The 22,071-nt window shown below is 38.8% G+C and overlaps 2 protein-coding genes across 4 annotated transcripts in view; one reads left to right on the top strand and one right to left on the bottom strand.

The window, feature by feature from the left end:
- Positions 1-22,071, top strand: part of AGO3 (Argonaute 3) — a 200,209-nt gene that overhangs the window by 121,599 nt on the left and 56,539 nt on the right. For 2 of the 3 annotated variants that reach the window (XM_041775360.2, XM_070286347.1), the window contains exons 4-5: positions 2,114-2,297; positions 6,730-6,895. In XM_041775360.2, coding sequence (XP_041631294.1) covers positions 2,114-2,297; positions 6,730-6,895 — 350 coding nt within the window. Of the gene's footprint in view, positions 1-2,113; positions 2,298-6,729; positions 6,896-22,071 lie in introns of those variants that run through there. The other variant, XM_041775362.2, reaches the window with a different exon arrangement.
- Positions 643-2,660, bottom strand: LOC138928889 (uncharacterized). The gene is made up of 5 exons (XM_070287144.1): positions 2,513-2,660; positions 1,416-1,661; positions 1,144-1,357; positions 954-1,081; positions 643-893 (listed from the first exon to the last, which is right to left on the bottom strand). The coding sequence occupies exons 2-5, from the start codon at positions 1,435-1,437 to the stop codon at positions 643-645; spliced, it is 615 nt and encodes a 204-aa protein (XP_070143245.1). The 5' UTR covers positions 1,438-1,661; positions 2,513-2,660.

The following is a 22,071-nucleotide window of genomic DNA, read 5'->3' as shown; positions in this document are numbered from 1 at the left end:
AATTGTATTAAATTGTATATTAACTATAGGTACAGATTCACCTACGTAAACATCGGCTCTGCAGGGCGTTGCAACGACTCGACTATTTTTCAAAAGTCTAGCCTTGCAAGGAAATTGGGGTCGTCTACATTAATTTGGGAAAAATCAAAGGAAATTTGTGGCGTACAAGTTCCGCTGCTGCTTATTGGAGACTCGGCTTTCCGATTTTCCCAAACGCTGATGAAACCATACCCATTTTCGACGACCGCGAGCATAGAAGAGCGCACATTTAATTACAATTTGTCCAAAGCTAGACGAGTTGTTGAAAATGCTTTTGGGCATTTAAAGGCCAGGTTTCGATTTGTTGGAAAGGGACTTGACAGCCACTACAAAAACAATAATGCAATTGTTCTAACCTGTTGTATTTTGCATAACATTTTAAATGAGCACAACAGCGTTATTAATGATAATTGGCAACTGGCTGCCAGTGACCTTCGAGAACAACCCAACCGAACGAATATGTCTGCAGATTTTAGCCAACCTGCTGAAAAAGTTAGAGCAGCAATTGCTCAATACTGCCTTAATGGTAACAAAAATATGTAAATAAATTATGGTTTTATTAATATTTATTTGGATTTTTTATTAATTATTCTATAATGTTTTTTACTGCTTGGACTCCCTCAGAAATTGGAGAAGTTCCGACTGGAACTTCTCCTGGCTGTCCGCCATTCTTTGCAGAATTTCCGTTTGCGTTTTCTGCTCCTCCAGCCTCTCTCGAGCAATCTCGACCAGCTCGCTTTTCTGGTCTACTTTCGCTCTTTTTGCTGGAGGCAAACTGCCGGAACGTCGACTTCCGCTCATACTTGTCTCCTGCACGTCCTCCAGATATTCCTCCGAAAAGTACTGCGTCGTATCTGCAATAAAAATATGTTAATTATTGAATGTACATAAGAACTATCTGGGAGGGAACATACTCTCGTTGTCCACCGTATCCTGCTCCAAGTTATGGACATGGAACGAGCCGAGGAACGCTTGCAGCGCCTCAAAATGCTGCCAGGCAGATGGAGCTCCACCGCTTGGCCCCATTTTGTCTTTTTCCTGTCTGCAAATAAGAATAATTTAGCGGAATTAATTAATCCAATATATTCTGGTACTCATATTTACTTGCATTTCCTTGTCAGGTTCTCCAGCTTCGTCTTAATGTCCTTCCAAGATACATCATACCCAGCCTCCATCAAGGTCTGGGCCATCTCCATATACACATGGCTATTTTTTCGCGGTCCCCGCAAGTGCTCAATATTTTCCTGCCATACATCTATGAGCAGGCACTCCATATGGAGGGTCCATCTCAGCTTCCCACCGGCGGTTCTAGAATCATCTGCAAAATTAAAAACAATTATCAATATTAAAATGTAAACAACCTGTTAATATACAACCTTTTGCATTGGCGCCTTCCATTTTTCATTTGTTCCTCGCAAGTTTGTTTACATTTTCGTAGTGAATGGTCAAATTAAGAAGAAGAATCAGAGTTGCACCGAAGAACTATCGCCTAACTATCGCCAAACAAACGGTCGTTACATTTAGACGCGCTTTGATGCAGGGCCAATTGAGAAAAATCGGAACGGCAAAACCTTATGGACCGTTTGTTCAACGGATGCGCTTTGACGGTGTGTGGGAAGACCCTATAAAGAGAAGACGTATAGAAACAACATTGTATACCTAACCTAGAGAGCTTTAACGAGAGAAGAAGTGTTCAATAAAGTTTAACAAAAATTGTAGTTTTACAAAGCAACTCTTTTTCTATAATTTTTGTTTCCTTTACCTATACACGGCTTTGAAAGCAATACTCTTTGAAGAAAATATTTTGTTTTCGTTAATGCTCGTTTTCTTTACCTATGAATAACAAACACGTGTAGGGGTAACTTGAGTGTGGTTACCAACATCCAATAAATAAATATACCTATTATATTTTGGGCTTTTGGTGGGGCTTTTACTTTTTTGGTGCTGCTTACCTTCCAAAAAAAAAATAGTTATACGAAGATATCAAACTAATGAGTAAAAAGCCTATATTAAACAATATTTTGTTGTTTTTATTATATCACTGTATAGTAAGTTCACTTTCTTTTTTTTGTAGGTTATAAACGCAAAAACATTATTGAACGAAACAAAAAATCGTTCAATTGTTCAAAAAATTATTTTACAAATGAATTGTAAAATAGGAGGATCCCTATGGACGGTTAAAATTCCCTTTAAAAATGTAATGATTTGCGGAATTGACTCTTATCATGACCCATCTAATCAGGGGAGTTCTGTTGCCGGTAAGATATGCATTAATTTCACCTATGTACTAACAATTATATGACAGTTCTGTCCAGCTAAAACAAAATTTGTACAACTTTTTCTTATAAAATATGCAAACATGTTTATTTATACGTCAAACAACCAATTGAACGGCTATAAAACGTTAAGACCGGTAGGATTACCAAACATAACATGGAAAATAAATGTAATTAAAAATTTTTGAAGTACTCACGTTCTTTGACGCAACCTTAATCAAAGGTCTCCGTTGTGCCTTTTCTTCATCCTTTGTCTTGTCATCGAGTTTACCAACGACGCCGCTAGCTGTCATATCCTTTATATAATATTTCTCTGGTTTGGCCTATTCTGGAATTTTGTCTGGCTTCCTCCTGGAGGCATCTTCTAGCGATGCCAGAGCCTAGGTATCCCATTCTTGCCCTCGTTAGGGCTAGACATTTGCAAATGAGATTCTCCAAGATTTCGGTTGCCTCGGATTCATCACATTTCCGGCATTTGGCGTTGTCGGTAATACCCAGCTTGACTGCATGTGCAACAGACAGGCAGAACACCCACTAACATTCTGCAGTCCTTCCGCGGAAGATGCAGCACATGATTTTTGCTATTCTGCAGGTTGTGGAATTACTCCTACAGCCCGTCTCTCCAGCTAGTTTGGAGCGTTCTAAGGGAGACAGACACGTTTTCTGATCTTTCACTCGCCAGTCCGACGCCTTCATTTGCAAGTTCATCCGTGGTCTCGTTACCGTCTATGACTTGGTGGCTGGGAACCCAGTATATCCTCACTGACTTAGTCGTGCTTAGGCTATCTAGTGACTCCCTGCTTGCCAGTACATTTTTGGAACTGACCGCTGATGATTGCATGGATCTTATCGCCGCTAGACTGTCTATGAACAAATTAACTGCCTCATGTGGACGGTTTATGCTCTGCGAGAGCTCTATACATCCTGCAGCCGTCGGTGTATATATTGAGGTATTGAGCATGATCCTGGTCTGACTTCCAGTCATTTGGTCCTATGAATACTGTTGTGTTTACGTCCTGGCACGTTCTGGGTATCATGTAGTCAGATGTACTGCTCATGTCTCGACCAATTGACTAGTTTCCTGATGCAACCAGATGTTGTGCCGCCTTTCCTGCTGTCAGTTGCGCTTGGATATCTATGGGATATATACCGATTATGGTTTCGAGTGCTTTGGTGGGGGTTGACCTCGGCGCCCCTGATATGCAGAGCAGTGCCTGCCGCTGGGTTCTCTCCATAAGCTTATTATACGTTTTCTTCTCCATGGCTTGCCACCACAATAAGACTCCATACAGCAGAGTCGGACGCACCACCGATATGTAGACCCAATGCATTAGAGCGGGTGAGAGGCCCCATGTCCTGCTAAGTATCTTCTTGGATGCATATAGCGCTATGGTGGAATTATATATCGCACCGCACATGCGTTTTTGTCAAATTTTGCAACTGACGAAACTTTACCGAAGTTGTGAAATTCATTGTCAATTTTGCACATACATGCCGATGTTAACTAGTGCTGGAACAAACATCGATGTTTATTTGATACAATCGATGTTTCTTAAAAATCGTCCAACATTGATGTTCACTTGTTAAGGGGGTTTCCTGAATTAGGAGGCAAAACAAATCGATTTTTTTTTATTGCTTAAATCGATAGATAAACTATCTAAGAATATACCACAAAAATTTCAGAAGCCAATTCGAAGTATTTTCGAAGATACAGAGATGAAAGCAAAGGAGCGCCGGGTAGGTTTGCAGTAGAGGTCTGCATGGCCGCATTCAAGCATAAGCTTCACTGAGTACTTCTGAATGTTGTACTCATTTTTGAGTACAACGCATTCAGCTGATCGAGTTCGCATCTCATTCTGTACCCAATTCTGCGAAATTTTGAGTATTCATAACGCATTGAATTGAGTGAATGCGTGTGCAAAACATAATGAATGAATGAAGGCAGCAAAGAATTCTTAGAATACTCAGAATACAACGACTGCGCAGTCATATTATTATTATAATATTATAATATATATAAGTACATATGTAAGTAAGTTATAATATAAATAAACAAATACAAACACTAAAGAAAAAAATTTAAATTAATGAAGTCAATTATATGTCATCAAATTATGTTTCCCACTGGAAGCGCACGTAAGCGAATACTCATTCTCTGTATTCGGCTCTGTCGGCATTCAATTCGCTCTCCCTATGTGTGAGTGTGTAGTTGTAAGTACAACGACGGCGCACGCATTCACTCAAATTCAGTGGAATTCGCAGCCGAATTCATTCAATTCACTGAGATATGAATGTCTCATATGCCGTTTTGAATTAATTCATGCAGACCTCTAGTTTGCAGGCGCTTGGCGAACTTTGAGGCCCGTTTTCTCCACTTTTAATTTTTACGATTCTTTCGAATTGGCGGGAAAGATAACAAAAAAACTTATTGACCGATTGAAACGAATAAAGGCTTATTCTCTTTAGAATTAAATTCTCTTCTAAATGAACTAAAACGGTTGTTGAAAACCGCTTTTTATATTTTTTACAGCATGTTAAAGTCAATATTTTATCCCGAAAAATGCAATATTGATTTTAACATGCTGTAAAAAATATAAAAAGCGGTTTTCAACAACCGTTTTAGTTCATTTAGAAGAGAATTTAATTCTAAAGAGAATAAGCCTTTATTCGTTTCAATCGGTCAATAAGTTTTTTTGTTATCTTTCCCGCCAATTCGAAAGAATCGTAAAAATGAAAAGTGAGAAAACGGGCCTCAAAGTTCGCCAAAGCGCCTGCAAACCTACCCGGCGCTTCTTTGCTTTCATCTCTGTATCTTCGAAAATACTTCGAATTGGCTTCTGAAATTTTTGTGGTATATTCTTAGATAGTTTATCTATCGATTTAAGCAATAAAAAAAAATCGATTTTTTTTGCCTTCTAATTCAGGAAACCCCCTTAAACATCGAATATACTTGAAAACCGATCAAGAAGGCAGAATTTGTAAGTTTCTATGTATTTAAAAAAGTGTTTGATATAGTAAACTAAAGTTAACATTGTTAACCGTTACATTTGCGTTTAATTGTGAAATAGACACTTAAAGGTGCGTTTGGGATAGTTCACATAAGCGATCGCTTTAAAATTTATAAAATTATGGAAGTTTGAAAATTACTGGGACGTATTGTCCCAGTAGGCATACTGGTTGGTCGACAGTAGTCTCCCTACATCGTTCATTATGTATAAGTCCAACAGTTTTTCTAGCGTTTTGAGCATAAATTTTGTGAGGCTTATCGGTCTGTAATCCTTGGGGCTCACATGGCTGCACTTTTCTGCTTTGGGCAGAAAGACAATTTGAGAGGTCCTCCATTGAACAGGGATATAACCCGAACTTAGGCAAGCCGTATATATTGCGTAAAGCCATGGGGTGATCACTTCTTTGGTCACCTGTAACATGGCTGGGAATATTCCATTTAGTCCCGGTGCGACAGTTATAAGTATGGTTTTTTATTTTTGTGTTATAATTTACCCTGAAGATGGTTGACGATGTACAACCGAAATATAAAAAATAAAAATTGTTTTATTTTTATTTTTTATTTTATGTTTACCACCACCCCCTCCCCGTCGAGCCGGCAAAAAAAACACGTTTAAAGTAAATATAAACATATTTAAACATATATAAAGAGTCAAAATAAAACCAAAACAAGGTAAAAAAAATCAGTTTTCAAAATGTCTTTAAATTAAAACGTCTTGACCAAGAACTTGACTTCGTGGATTCGCTATAGGACTCTTAAATATTTCCACAAAATGGTTATAACTTAAGAACCAATATATTTGTTTGAAAAACTAACATGTGCTTAATCAGCTAGAACCAATAATTGTATATGCTCACGATATAAATCACTGCGATTCAATAGACAATTTTTCAAAACAAGAAAAGAAAAGAAGAAGAAAATTAAAACCGAAATTTTTCCAATAATTCGTTCGATTTTCATAAAATTAAAATCGAAATTCTGAAATAATAAGAAAAAGCCATATCTTAAAAAATGTGAAAACATGTTAAACAAGAGAGGAAGCTAATTTCGGCACGCCGAAGTTTGTATAGCTTTGCAGCTATATGATATATTTGTCCTATTTTTATGAAATTTATACAAAAATTCTAAAATAATAAAAAAAACTCATATCTCAGAGTAGATGAAAATACGTTGAAAAACAACGAAGTTACAATTTTGTTCCTATTAATTTCCCGACTGTTCCTATGGAAGCTATAAGATATAGTCGTCCGATTTTTATAAAATTAAAACTTAAATTCTGAAATAAAGCAAAATAGCCATATCTCAAAAATGGTGCTAAAATGTTGTTATACGCATTATTAAGATGACAACTTTCTTTTAAACTTTAAAAAATATATATAAACTTAAATACATATTTGTATATTTCAGCTTTTGTGGCGTCTATGAATTCAACGTACTCACAATGGTACAGCAGAGCTATTGTACAAACCAGAGGGGAAGAAATTGTTAATGGGTTATCTGCCTCTTTTGAAGACGCTCTTAAATTATACGAAAAACGAAATGGCTATCTACCAGAGAGTGTTGTTATTTACAGGTAATTCATTTGAAATATTAGGATTTAACCCTGTACAAATAATAATTCAAATCATTAACATGGTGAAACTTAAAATCAGAGTATAGCTTGTATTTCCATTTTATACTTTTTTCATCCAATAATAATAATTATTATTCAACAAGAAAGGAAGTTTTGATAAAAAAAAATAAAAAGATTCATTGATATAAAATAACTATGTTTTATTCTAAAAATAGAAAAGTAATATCAAAATTGCATTTCATTTACCTATACTTATTATATTTACAGTTTGACAGTTCACGTTTTACATTCGCAGCTTTACATTTTCTCTTCATATACCGATCGTTTCGATGGCTACTGTATGATATTGTAATTTGATTTTCATAAAATTAAAACCGAAATTCTGAAAAAATAAAAAAAGCTCACATCTCAGAGTAGATGAAAATACTTTAAAAAACAAGAAAGGAAGCTAACTTTGGCACGCCGAAGTTTGTATACCCTTGCAGATTGGTTTCGATGTTTATATTATAGATTTAAATGCTGAAAACACTCACAAAACAGAGTTTCATTACATTTTACCGATACTTATTATGTTTACAGTTTGACAGTTACAGTTTTACATTCCCAGTTTTACATTTTCTCTACATCTACCGATCGGTTTATATGGCAGCTATATGATATAGTTGTCCGATTTTTATGAAATTTATACCATAATTCTAGAATAATAAAAAAAGATTATATCTCAGAGTAGATAAACATACGTTGAAAAACAACGAAACTATAATTTTTTTCCTATTTATTTCTCGACCGTTCCTATGGCAGCTATATCATATAATCGTCCGATTTTGATAAAATTTTTACCAAAATTCTGAAATAATATAGAATGGCCATATCTAAAAAATGGTGCAAAAATGTTGAAAAACAGCAAAGTTATAAATTTTTTTCTACAAACATATCGAACATTTGTATGGCAGCTATATGATATAGTCGTCCGATCCGGCCCGTTCCGACATATATAGCAGTGAGAGCATATAGAAGACTATATGCAAAGTTTCATTCAGATAGCTTTAAAACTAAGGGACTATTTTGCGTAGAAACGGACAGACGGACAGACGGACGGACGGACAGACGGACAGACGGACATGGCTAGATCGACTCGGCTGTTGATACTGATCAAGAATATATATACTTTATAGGGTCGGAAAGGTCTCCTTCACTGCGTTGCAAACTTCTGACTGAAATTATAATACCCTGCAAGGGTATAACAGCGAAGTAATAATATTTTTCTCTTAATTTCCCAATTGTTTTTATGGCAGCTATAAGATATAGTCGTCCGATTTTCATAAAATAAAAACTGAAATGCTGAAATAATATAAAATTGCCATATCTCAAAAAAGATGAAAACGTGTTTAAAAACAAGTTATACAGGCCTGTTCTAGTTTCCACTTCCGCAAGATCTACTCGGATTCGGATTTTCCTCTGTTACATCTCCGTTAACATCCCAGCGAAACCGCTCGGAAGCTTTCCGACTGTACTTTGGCTAGCAGATTCAGATTCGCAAAACCAGAAATTAATTATTTAAAAATACAATGCGATCATTTAAATGGCAAATATTAATTGTATTTCATTCTTTGAGGTTTTAGGAACATTATTGCATAATTGAATTACCTAAAGCTAATATACTTGAGTTTTATACCCGTCCGTCCGTCTGTCCGTTTCTACGCAAACGAGGACCTCAGTTTTAAGGGGGTCTTCTCATTCAAAACCCGTTTTTGGACCCTTTTTAAAAAAAATCTTATTTGAAAACGCAAAGAATAATTGAAAACTTTTTTATTTATTGTATTTAAAAATGTTCAAAGTAAATAAAAAAATTGTATCTATCATTTAAAGTAAAAACCATGACCATTGGTTTTATGGTTTTTGTGTAATATTACCTGAAAGTCGACAATTTTACCCATTTTTTTTTTTGGTAAAAACGAAAAAAAGTTCAACTTTGAATGCTCATATCTTCTACAAAAAAATCTTAAAATCTTAGATTTTATTGCAGGTTCTTAATCCTTGGGAAATTTTCTGTCGAATAAGTATGGTTAAAATCGTTTTTGCGAACATGACTTTTTCGATTTTTGCAACGCTAATTGTTCGAGAGGTGCTACTGTGCGTCGTCCAATTTTCCCGGCTTTGGAACGAGTACAAGCCTTTGCTGCTTCCAGGCTGTAGGAAAAGTCCGTCCGACGATGCAATTGTTGTACACCTCCGCAAACAACTTTGGGTAAGACTTCACTATCGCAAGCACCGCTGCGCTGCACTATGGGGTTTTTGACCAGTTTTTGTGGCATTAATTAATAACTCGATCAGTTTTGAAGATATCGACATGAAACTTTACCAATCATCATTATTTGTCCCTAGGCACATATAGTATGAAAATCGTTCGGATCAGGAATCTATATCCTATAGCTCCCATAGGAACGATCGGGTAAAAATAAAGATAAATTAATGAAATTTAAGGAGCTTATATTTGTTGCTATTTTAACACGATATAGCAATTTTGAACAAAATCGGACAACGCTTTCCCTAGGAACCAAAAAAAACCAAAATACCGGAAATCAGTGTTTTTCCATACAAATAGCTACCAAATTGGCTCTGAAAACAGTGAGGTTATCTGAGAAAAATTCAAATTGCAACAAAAGTGCGGAAAAGTGCACGATAAGACTAACTGCTTTTTGCTCAGAATTGACAACGCTACATCATACACTTGGACGCATTGAAAACTAATGCGAACTTCTATTTCAAAACTCTTCCCAAAGTTGAAATTTGTTTCTCAAAATTCAGCTTAAGGTGCATTTATAAAATGACAAAATGTCAGTATAAACACTCACAATTTAAACAATTAATACCTTTAACATGTAGTTAAAACTTGTGAAATCAGTGTCCATTAGTTTTTTCCTTTGCAAATTGTGTCTTACACGAATAGTTTAATTTCAAAGATCACTTCGTAAAAATTACAAACTTAGCAGACGCGCTTTCGGATGCAACAGCTGACTTTACAGCTCTGTTGCTAACATATGCTGTTAAGTATTAACATTTTGAGTATGAGGCATAACAGTTCGATGTTTTGTTAATACAATCCCACTATTTTTTTTTAAATATAAGAACTTTTAAAAAATGATTAAATGCCACAAAAAGTGGTCAAAAACCCCATAGTGCGCTGGTGTGTGTGTGTGTGTCTGCTGGTGATGTGAGAACGGGGGGGAAAAGGCGAACAAAAGAACTATCGCTAGGCTTATTATTATTTCTAAACTTACATATTTAACTTAAATCTACTGGCTAGGCTTAAATATTAATTAAGTAGTAAGTAGGTAATAGTGCTTGGCGAGTGTTTTGTTTTGGTTTGATTTTGTTCTCGGCCGGGCTATTTTATTTTTTGATTTTATTTCGGTGCCGTTGGTTTGTCGTTGGTGGCTGCTGTTTGTTGTTGTTCGGCTGTTGTTCGGCTGTTGTTGGTGCCGTTGGTTTTGTTGTTGGTGGCTGGTGATCCGTTGGCGTTTCGACTGTTGTTAGTGTCCTCTATATGTGAGGGGTCAATCGACTCCTCACACAACTATACACCAGATCGTTTATGACCGCTAAATCTCCTTCTTTTATAATTTTTTTTTACTCAATGGCATGCAGCTCCGCTCCCAGACATTTCAGTTATTGGCCTCTCCGCCTACCGTTAAGCGTAATCGCAAACGATATAAAAAAATATAACAAGTGCGAAAGAGCCCCTTTTCAAAATCTTCCAAATTATTATTTTTTTCGCACCTGTTCTGGTCTGTTTTTTAATGAAAAAAAAACTACTTGACCTATCCAAAAGATTATAGTTTATGTGATGCTTGCATGTATGCTGAATATATTCTTTAAATTTCACGACAATAGTTAAAGAAGTCGTTTCGAGAAATCGTGTTGAGCAGTTGAAAAAACGTGGTTTCGAAAAAAAACCAAAAAGAAATAATCATTGCAGGAGTAAGCTGCTCTGAAGAGCATTTCTTGTCAGTGATGTAAACCTTTTAAAGTTTAAACACATAGTTATGTTAAGGAAGCGATATAAGCAAAAGTAAAATTTTAAATTTTTGGAAACCACATGGGTCAACCACCTTAACATTAACAATTTATTCGTTTGCTTGTCCGTCAGTTCTTGAGTTATCTTAAGTGGCGTAAAAGATTAATTCGGTTCAAAACGCTACACTTAAAAAAAATTGTAGCAATAAAGCTTAAAAAATTAATTTAATTTAGAACATTTTTTACAGGTAATGGAGATATTTTGGTTGGTTCCCCGGAAAACTAGCCAATGTTTCTTTAGTTTGAACAAAGAAGGTAAATCAACCGGGGATGGGATATCAGCCCAAATGTCGGTGAAAGTCGTGACTGCTACCACCGGTGAGCACAGAGGGGAACAATCCTCTCTGCGTGTCGCCAGCAGTCACACCTCTAGCATGACGGGAGCAGGTCATGCTAGTTGTATAGATACTGTGACAAAAACAGCTCAGAGCAAATTATACCACTCAGGTGCCGTCGCCGAATCGTCTCCAGAATCAGACATCAGTTCCCTAAGCGGTCAAGCGAGGGTATGCGAAGACGCTGTATAAGGCTGCTATCAAGGTCCAAAGCCGGCTTCAGGACAAAGCTAACCTCTTCCAAGAGGAGAGGGAGAGTTCAGGATATACACTATGCAAAACGTCCTTAAATGTCATAACACAAGGAACATTGGTTCCGCTTGTATGGAGGACATTGGACCTTCGTCGAGTGCAGACGTGCTTACGGACGATCGCTACGCGGACAGTAATATATAAACTCTAAAATACGTACAGATAGTTAGGCCAAGCCCTACAGTACTTATGACATACGGACGCAAGTGCGTGAGACGTGTTTTTGAGCTGCAAAATTCATCTATGTGGTGCCACGCGAAGCAAGCTCAAGAAAATGAGCGGCGATCAAAAGAATGAGCGTAAAAGCTTTGTTGTTGCTCAGTTGTTTCGCGTATATCTCCACTCGCGATAGCGAAGCAGAAAAAACGTCTACCAGTCCCAACCCGGCTCTACTGACCGCCGACAGCAAGGGAGCGCGCTCGTGCTCACCCGCCCTACTCACTCCAACTCATTCCTACATCATGGAGCTATCAATGCCAAACCCCACCACCACCGGCTTCGATGGAAGACGCACCAACAACAAGCAGTGCTACAATGGCTACAACGACCAATATTGCGAAATCGGTGACAACAGCCCAGCGCCAAATATAATGGTAAAAAAAAACTGTTAGTTTCGATAAGCAACAAGCGGTTTCGTCCATACAGACTGGCATGGATCGCTACATCCAGAATAAGCGTAAGCTTAGCCATCAGAACACGGTTGGTTACAAACCTAAGATCAACCGTATTAAAAGCTACGACCCAACCAACACCAACAGATTTTCCCCGCTAGCAGCTGATGACAATAATGAAGCAGAGCCGGAGCAAGAGATTAAAAAACAGCCCAAGCTCGCACCTATTTATATTAGGGAGAAAAGTTCAAACGCCCTGGTCAACAAAATTTTTGCGCTGGTCGGGGACGAAAATTTTAATGTTGTTCCGCTTATTAAAGGAAATTGCGAAACCAAAGTTCAAACTAAATCAGAAGAACACTTCCGAGCTGTGTCTAAATAGCCGGAGGAAGCAAAAAAGAACTATTACACCTACCAACTAAAAAGCAGCACGGGACTGCAAGTGGTGCTAAAAGGAATTGAACCTGACGTCGCCCCCTCTGAGATACTAGAAGCCCTTAAAGGCAAGGGTTTCTTCGCCAAGAATGTGAGCAACATTATCATCAAAAACAAAAAGCCGCAACCATTTTTTAAATTCGAACTAAAGCCAGATAGAAAAGCCCTGAAGAAAAATTAGGTTCACCCGATCTACTATAGAGGCTTCGTAGTCTACAAGGAGCTGAAGAGTCGCATGCGAAGAACGACAGCTACACGCCAAAAAAAAAAACACATTGTGACGGTCTGTCTGTCCTCGGGTAGCTTATCGGGACGTCCAGGGTCCCTTGCAGGAGAGATTCCGACCCAGTCCCAGAGTAGAATACTAGATTATGCCGTAAAAATGTATCTTAACGTTTATTGACTTAAAAGGTACAATTCTAAATAATTCCATGCCGGGTCTCGATTCTGGGGTACGCCGTGGTTCCGATTCGTCCTCCTCGTCCTGATTGCGGCTGTCCGCTAGGGAAATGCCGATAGTTCCGCCAAAATATGGGTTATTTGGACTCGAAAGTCATCCACGAGAGAATGCGTTTGGACTCGAAAGTCATCCACGAGAGAATGCGCTCGGACTCGAAAGTAATCCACGAGAGAATACGTTCGGACTCGAAAGTCAACAAAACCAAATTGTTGTCGGACTCGAAAGTCAGCTCAGAGACGTTTTTTTGGAAGTTCGGAGAAGTTCGGACTCGAAAGTCAACAGAGAGACGTTATTGTCGGACTCGAAAGTCAGCAGAGATTCGGACTCGGAAGTCAGCAGAGAGAATCGGACTCGAAAGTCGGCAGAGGTTCGGACTCGAAAGTCAACTCAGAGTATCGGACTCGAAAGTCAGCAGAGGTGCGGACTCGAAAGTCAGCTGAGAGATTTTAACTATGATTTATAAATAGGAACCTGAGTTCCCAATAAGTGACTTTGCTGCTAACTACTGGGGAGGTTAACTCGACCCAATCGCAGTCGGTTGCTAAGTAGTTTCTCCAGGGCCGTGGCCCGCTTTATATAGGCCCTGGCGAGGCTTCAGTGTGGCCAGAGTCCTGTGCGGGATTTTCCGGAATAGTGTGGCCAGTCTCCGTTCGGTAAAGTGTGACCCTCCGCTCGCGATCAGTGGAGGCCGATCTGTCGCCGATCCTTTTTTTTATGTCGTTAATTGTTCCTATTATATTCTATATTTTCCTGAGATATATTGTGCGCGTACACGCGTCACAAAATGTCTACTTAAAAACTACTCCAGATGTATTTTTTGCCAAAGCAGCCAGATCCTCTTTTGGTCCACTAAATGCCCCCACGGGCAGATACGCCGAAGCTCTATAATCAGGTATGGAATATCCACTCCCCTCAAACTCAGTAAATACCCAACAGGCCCCAGGGCAGCCACAAAACAATTTGGAATCTATGATGTTTACCATGCAACAAAGTATGATGGAACTCATGTCATTTACGAAACCGACCATGCAAACGCTTGTCCAGAACCAGAATATGGTGATACAGTTGTTTGTAGCACAACAGTCGAAAAAATCAATGTCCAATCTACGTATATCCACGTGGACTGCCAACAGCGTCTGACTGCATAAACTTGAATTAACACAATCTCTAAATGTAAACCACATTGACGCCATGCTACTGGTATAAGAGGTTATACCTTCCACCGCACAGGTCATCCAGATGGTAAAGTCCACGGCGGGACCGGCATCTTTATCAGAGAACGCCTCAAACACCATTTTAACCAAAGGTTTGCAACAAAATACTTGCAATTTACGTCCATAAAAGTGCAGTCATGTAACGGAAACCTTTGCATTGTTGTTGCCACATCGCTTTACAATCTCGGAAGCCCAAATAATGGATTTTTACATCTCACTTGGAGATCATTTCATAGCTCCCATTGGAGATCCGGTCTCGTAACTCCCGAGGGAAGACAACGCTCTTATCAATGTGAGAAATAAACTGGACTACGTTTCCCCTGGCAGCCCCACATATTGTCCAGCAGCCCCCAGAAAGATACCTGATCTAATTGACTTCGCGGTGACGAAAAACATCCCACGCAATTTAATAAACGCCAAGGCCCTTCCGGACCTTTCTTCTGATCACACGCCGCTGTTGATAACCCTCCTTCAAAGCCCAGAAACTACTAATCGGTCCTACAGGCTGACGTCACACAGAACCAATTGGATGAAACACAAAAAATATGTAAGTTCCCAGATTGAGCTAGCTCCCCAGCTCAATACTGAAGCCGACATCGACTGCTCCACCTCCGCTCTGGAAGAGGTACTTCTGACAGCAGCCAGGATCTCAAAACCACAACAGACGGATGTGCAAAAAAACAAATTCAAACCGAACCAGTAAATTGAACAGCTTATCCAAGAAAAGAGGCGTCTGCGACGGGCGTGGCAAAACAATAGATCGCCATGCTCAAAGCAACGTCTAAATGAAGCCACACGCAAACTAAGCCGGGCCCTGAAGCAAGGTGCTGAAAATACACAATTAAGATATATTGGGAAACTATCGCCAACCAGGACAAACCATCCCTTATGGAGGGCTAAATCTAAGCTCTCCGATTGACACCGTCACGCCGATAAGAAAGTCATCTGTTGGTTGCTGGGCCCGCAGCAACAAAGACAGAGCCGAAACTTTTGCCTCACATCTTCCGGTCATTTTCCAGCCGAACCCTGCTGCAAATCCATTTGAACTATCGCAAATCCAATCTGAAACGGAATCTACTCCATTATCATTTCGCACGAAGTAGATCACGAAGGTTATCAGGGAACCGAAGCCGAAATAGGCTCCCGGCGATGACCTAATAACTCCAAAAATTATAATTGTACTTCCGAATTGTCAGCTGTAAAATCTTCAATGGGATCAAGAGGCTCGGCCTAATAAAAAGTTTTCTTAGTGAAATCCTATTTATCAAAGCCCAAATTTTCGGCAAGTGGTCGGTGTTTCCGTGAACTTCTTAATCAGTAAACAATCGGACCTTTTTAAATAAAGTCTGTGACTTTATCGTCGTAAAACAATTTCGGTTTTACAATTGCCTTGCCTTTCTATTCTTGTGCATTGTGTTTACCGCTTATCGCTGCATCGCCTTGTGTTGTTGTTGGCGCTAGCTAAATCAATAACACAAATTTCTTATTTTTCGGCGCTTAGATAAAAGCTTTTATTTTTGCGCTCTTCGCTTTTTGTTTTGATCGGTCTGTTCGCCGCGAAACTTAAACAATTTTTTTTTCCAAATAAACAATTGTATAATTTGTTTTGATCGGCCATTTCGTCGCGCAAATAAATTAATCCAATTCGTAATTTACTTGGATAAAGTATTTTTTTTATTCCAAAAATGGCTACATGTTGTTTCTCTAAGTGCCCGAACGGCCAAAAAATTTTTTCGCGGCATGTCACTGTCTACTGCTGGCTCTGCGATAATATCGCTCACATTGGTTGCGCCGATCTGGGGCAAAATGGATCGCGTATCACCGATCGCATTCGTGAAAATCCTGGATTGGACTGGACGTGCCCGAGCTGCGTGCATATCAAATCCGATATGCGGGTCTTCATGAGGCAGACTCACCTGGAGTTTCAGTCGTTGGCGGCCGGCTTTAAGGAGTTGTCAACTCGCTTCCAGAAGGCGGAACACCATTTCAAGTCGCTAAAACTGCTAAGTGACCCCGCAAACAAAAACAAGAGCAACCTGTCTGAAAAGTTCTTATCTCTTCCAGACCCTGAATGCCCCCTTATGCAGTTCAACCCACGTGCCAAGCCTGCAGCCGTGGATAACGGCTCTGGTGATGATGCATCATCGATCACAACTTCTATGGTTGAAGATCTTGTCAGGCCGTTGGATCAGCAGCCTGTCAACGTTGTCCAGGCGTCCACGTTGCACGCTGCTGCCTCTGCTGAAGTTGCTGCACCAGTCCCCATTCTCGGAGGGGGCGAAGCCACCATGCTCCCGGTTCAGCAGCCTGTCTACACCGATCAGGCATCCACGTCGCGTGCTGCTGCCATCAACGACGCGTCGGTGGTGTCAAATCCCAACCCAGTGGCTCCCCCGGTGGTCACTATCTCGGTGCCGGCCGTTACCAGAAGCGGCCCCCAACAGTCGACAATTTCTGGCGTTGCCAAACGCGGACCGGTGCCTTTGGCTGGTGTTGCTCCGAAAAAACAGATTTTTGTTTCCCGCCTCAATCCAGATGCTTCTGAGGGCGACGTTAAGACCCACTTGAGCAGCAAATTGAATGTTTCTGTTACTGAATTTAGTGTCTCCAAATTCAATTTTAAGGAAAGACGTGATATATCTTCGTTTAAAATTACAATTTCTGACCAACTATTTTCTAAGGCTCTTGATCCTTCTGTGTGGCCTAAGCATGCAATTGTTCATGAATTCGAACACAAAAGTACTCCTCGTGCTCGCGGGCCTCAAACTCCCTCAACTAGGCCTCCAAAAAACTAATAGACTCTTTTGTTCTTCACTATCAGAATGTTCGTAGTTTACTTGGCAAGCTCAGTAGGCTGCACGTCAATAGTGTCTCTTTCGATGCCAATGTTATTGTCTTTACAGAAACATGGCTCAACTCCTCTGTGTCTGACTCTGAGATTTTTTCAGGGAACTATGCCATCTTTAGACGTGATCGTCCTATACGGACAGGCGGTGGTGTTCTCATTGCGGTTAAATCCGATCTGGTTTCCAATATCATTTCTAAAACTGACACTGATATAGAGTTTGTGGCGGTTCGCATCCAGGTTTACGATTATTCTATCTACGTTTCATGCTCGTATATTCCACCTAGGTCTGACACTGATATTTATATGCAGCATTTATCCTTAATTCAAGAAAATCATTCTTCCCTTGGTATTAATGACCACCTTATCGTCACGGGTGATTTTAATCTACCCTCCATTTCCTGGATGCCCTTACCTGATTCAAATGTTCTTGTTCCCACCTCACCCCACGATTTAATTCATGGTCTCATTGACCATTCATTGGGACAATTAAATTTTGTTAGGAACTGCAGTAATAACGTCTTAGACCTCATCTTTGTCTCTGAGTTTGCCAATGCCTACGTCACTAGAATTGACCCTCTTTCTAGTCCTGAGGACGCTTATCATCCCACTTTGGAGCTAACCCTCGAAGCCTCCACATCATTATTATTGTGTCCGGAAGCTGAGCCTGCAACGTTTCGTTGCTTTCGAAAAGCTAAGTTTACAGAAATGAAGCACCACTTATCCTTAACGGATTGGACTTTCTTGAACTCCACAGAGGATCCCTCAGACATTGTTAAGCGTTTCTATGAAATAATGTACTCAGTTTTCGACATGTATGTCCCTTCATTTCCCTCACCAGAAGTTTCTCATAAGCCCCCTTGGTTTTCTCGTCGGCTTTCATATCTAAAAAATCTGAAATCCAGGCTGTTTAAAAAGTATAGCAAATCTGGTCTTCAAGTCGACCATTCGAGATATTTAACTGCTCGTACAAATTTCCTAGCACACAATTCTGAATGCTACAGAAACCACTTAAATCGGTGCAAAATTGAGTTTCAGGCTAACCCGAAGCAATTTTACGCTTTTGTAAACTCGAAACGGAAATCTCAACAATTTCCTTCATGTCTTCATTTCGATAATGCCTCCGCTTCCAATGAGCCTGATATCGCGAACCTGTTCGCAAAGTTCTTCCAGACTACATACTCACAAACTAATTTCGATAATAACTCAGAGTATTCTTTTCCACTCCCGCATTCCAATTGCATTTTTATGCCTGTAATCAGCGAAGATGATGTTCTTCATAATCTTAGAACAATCAAACTTTCCTTTTCCTCTGGTCCAGATCTTGTACCTAGCTGTGTTCTGAGAAATTGTGCCAGCTCATTATGTAGACCATTGTCTAGACTTTTTCAGTTATCACTTCAGCATTCGTTTTTCCCCAAAGTTTGGAAAGAATCGTTTATCATTCCGCTTCATAAAAAGGGCAGTAAATCTAATATTGAACACTATAGAAGTATTGCAAAACTTAGTGCGATTCCCAAATTATTCGAATTTCTAATTACTACTCAGCTTCAGCACCAATGTAGCTCAATAATGTCCCCCTCACAGCATGGCTTCATGAAAAGTAAATCAACGTCTACAAATCTCCTTGAGTTTGTTGCTGTCATTAGAAACGCATTTAAAAATAACACCCAAACCGATGTTATCTTTACAGATTTCAGCAAAGCTTTCGATTCGGTGAATCATCAATTACTGCTGAAGAAACTTTGTCTGTTGGGTTTTCCGGTTACGTTGATCAAGTGGATTTCTACTTATTTGTCGAACCGTACTCAAAGAGTTGCATTCAAGGGTTCATTTTCAAACCTTGTTCACGTGACTTCTGGTGTTCCTCAAGGGAGCCACCTCGGTCCTCTTCTATTTGGCATTTTTATAAATGATCTGCCCCAAGTTATTCTCCACTCTTACGTCTTGATGTATGCTGATGACGTAAAACTATGTTTGCCTCTTGTGAATCCTGACTCTGCTCAGCTTTTGCAAGCTGATTTAAACAACATGATGTCCTGGTGCACTCACAATTTATTGTTTCTTAACAACTCCAAATGTAAATACATGTCGTTTTACCGCAGAAATTGTTTCCAGGCTAACTATTCCTTAGGCACGAGTGTTCTTGAACGTATCCACTCTGTAACGGATCTTGGTGTTCTATTTACCCACAACTTGAGCTTCACCGATCACATCGGTATAATTGTTGGTAAAGCAAAGGGTGTTTTTGCTTTCGTAAAACGATGGTCTAAGGAATTCGATGATCCCTACACTACAAAACTTTTATATATATCCCTGGTTCGGCCCATACTCGAATATTGTTCGTGCGTATGGTCCCCTCAATATGCAAAGTATCAGGATCTTATCGAATCGGTACAGAAACAATTCCTTTTGTTCGCTCTTCGGGGTTTAGACTGGGACCCACATCGCCACCTTCCTCCGTATGCCGACAGACTACGCCTTCTGGACCTGCCCTCTCTTAAGGATCGTCGGACCTGCCATGGCGTGATGTTCCTGCATAAATTAATAAATGGATATATTTTTTCCAGTAATCTTCTTAAACAAATACGCTTTTCAGTTCCTTCTAGGCCATCACGTTACTTTCGGCCTATAGCTTTGGATATTTGTAAAACTAATTTCGAGGCACACGATCCTTTTCGCGTTTTATGTTCGCTTTACAACGACATGTACTCTCTGTTATATTTTGAAATGTCATTAGACTTTAACAAAAATAATATCTTAAGACACCTATCCTTGCCTCTGACCACCTGATGTGAGTCGGAGCATATCATTAAAAAACACTCCTTATCCGGTCTGAGGTAAGGATATGGATTTAAAATGGCAGATATTTGCTATTCTTAATAATAAATAAATAAATAAAAGGAAACCAAAATGTTCTTAGATAAGTGTGACCTTCTTTTTGGGATTTTAAACACTGTGACTTTTGGTATTTTCAACAAATGCATTAGCTACTTCATTGGCGCGATAATAGTGGGATGACACTGCCGCATTAATTAGAGACTTCATTAAAGATTTGACAGCGCTATAGCGTTTTACACAAGTGCGAGCAAGACGACTCTATGGCGCTCTAATGCATTAGAATAATGCATTAGCTACTTCATTGCCGCGGTAATCGATAGATCTACATATTATATACTAGATACTCGATAACAAAATACGGGTTTAATGAAGAAAATTGTAATTGAAAAATGTATTAGCCAGTTCATTGACAGTATGGTCTCACAATGAGAATTTTATTTTTATATCATTTCGCTTGTTTTTTGAACTGAAAATATATTAGAAAATTAGCAAAAATAATATGTTTTGCGGTAGCAAGGTTCTTGCGCTGTAAAATTAATTAAAATTATTTTTTTTGTAATAATTAAAAAAATTTTAAGCATTATAGGTTAAAAACATAAATTTAAAGGATTCTGCATTTATTTATGCAATAATACTTCGACGAGGAATTCAGAAATTCATAATAATACGCCGCGAAAGGCCGCCGTTTTTTTTGTTTACCTTTTACGGTCGGTGTGACCGTAGTCGTATTACCAAAATAATCCAAGCAAAATTCAAGCAAAATTACACAAAATTACACATATAGTTGACTCTTTCAAGGTTCTAATGAAGTAGCTAATTAATGAAAACTGCATTACTGTATCATATGGGCATAATCGATAGATCTACATAAAAATACTAGATACTCGATAACAAAATACGGTTTTAATGAAGAAAATTGTAATTGAAAAGTGTATTAGCCAGTTCATTAGAGCGCGAAACTCAAAGTGGTCTCGCAATGAGAATTTTATTTTTATATCATTTCATTGGTTTTTGAACTGAAAAAATATTAGAAAATTAGGAATAATAATTTGTTTTTGATGGCAAGGTTTATGCGCTGTAAAATTAATTTAAATGTATATATTTTTTAATACTTAAAAGAATGGCATTATAGGTTAAAAACATAAATTTAAAGGTTTCCGCATTCATTTATGTGTAAATACTTTGACGTGGACTTCATAGTAATACGCCGCGAATGGCGGCCGTTTTCATTGTTTAAGTTTTTTGATCGGTGTGACCGTAGTCATGTTACCAAAATATTCCAAGCGAAATTACACATATAGTTGTCTCTTTCAAGGTTCTAATGCAGTAGCTACTTAATGAAAACTGCATTACAATGTCATAGCCCCATAAACATTAAAATATATTTTAAAAAATCGATATATCGCTATTTTTACGATATTTTTAAATATTATCGAGTGATATTTTTTTAATAGCAAATATCATTAATACGATATTTTTTTAAAAACCAACACAAAAACGAAAACCCATTACTCATCCTTCCTCGCTCTCTTTTGAAAATACAACAGTTTTTGCCAGGTTCTGACGGAATGGCTGTGTGCTTCGGTAGTGTGCTGACGCTCTGTGCAATCCCAACCTGAAATTGTTTACCTTTTTCTTAGAAACCTCTCACTTCCCCCTTACTTGGAAGGAATCTTTCGTTATTCCTCTTCACAAAAAAGGTAGCAAATTGGAGGCCAACAACTATAGAGGAATGTGTGTAGATCAATTATTTCTTTATGTCAACACGACGTCAAATTTTGTGTGCAATATAAGGACGCTGCTTAACAGTTTCCAAACGTGGCGCAGCGTGAGCTTGTTGAACTTAAATGGTTAGCTAATGCAAGCCCTCAAATTGTACGCTGAACTGCTGCTCTTTGGAAGGAATTAATATAGTTCGTGATTTGGGTGTCCGCCATATTTCGTGCATGGTGAATAAAGCCAGGGGTGTGCTTGGTTACATCAAACGGTTGTCAAAGGAATTTAATAACCCCTCTGTCAACAAAACCCTATATACATCACTTGTTTCTCCTATCTCTGAATATGGATCTTGCGTTTGGAGCCTTCAGCATGGCGTCCACAGTAAGG

The sequence above is a fragment of the Drosophila kikkawai genome, chromosome 3R (genome assembly GCF_030179895.1).
Source record: "Drosophila kikkawai strain 14028-0561.14 chromosome 3R, DkikHiC1v2, whole genome shotgun sequence".
Taxonomy (NCBI): Eukaryota; Metazoa; Arthropoda; class Insecta; order Diptera; family Drosophilidae; genus Drosophila; species Drosophila kikkawai.
Note: the sequence above shows the minus strand (reverse complement) of the source record. Positions and strands in the feature narration are given on the sequence as shown.

Coding starts and splice junctions, on each gene's coding strand:
- LOC138928889 (XM_070287144.1), bottom strand. CDS start 1,437: ATGGAAGGCGCCAATGCAAAAG. Junction 1,358..1,415: donor GGAAGGCGCCAATGCAAAAG/GTTGTATATTAA, acceptor TTAATTTTGCAG/ATGATTCTAGAACCGCCGGT. Junction 1,082..1,143: donor AACCTGACAAGGAAATGCAA/GTAAATATGAGT, acceptor TCTTATTTGCAG/ACAGGAAAAAGACAAAATGG.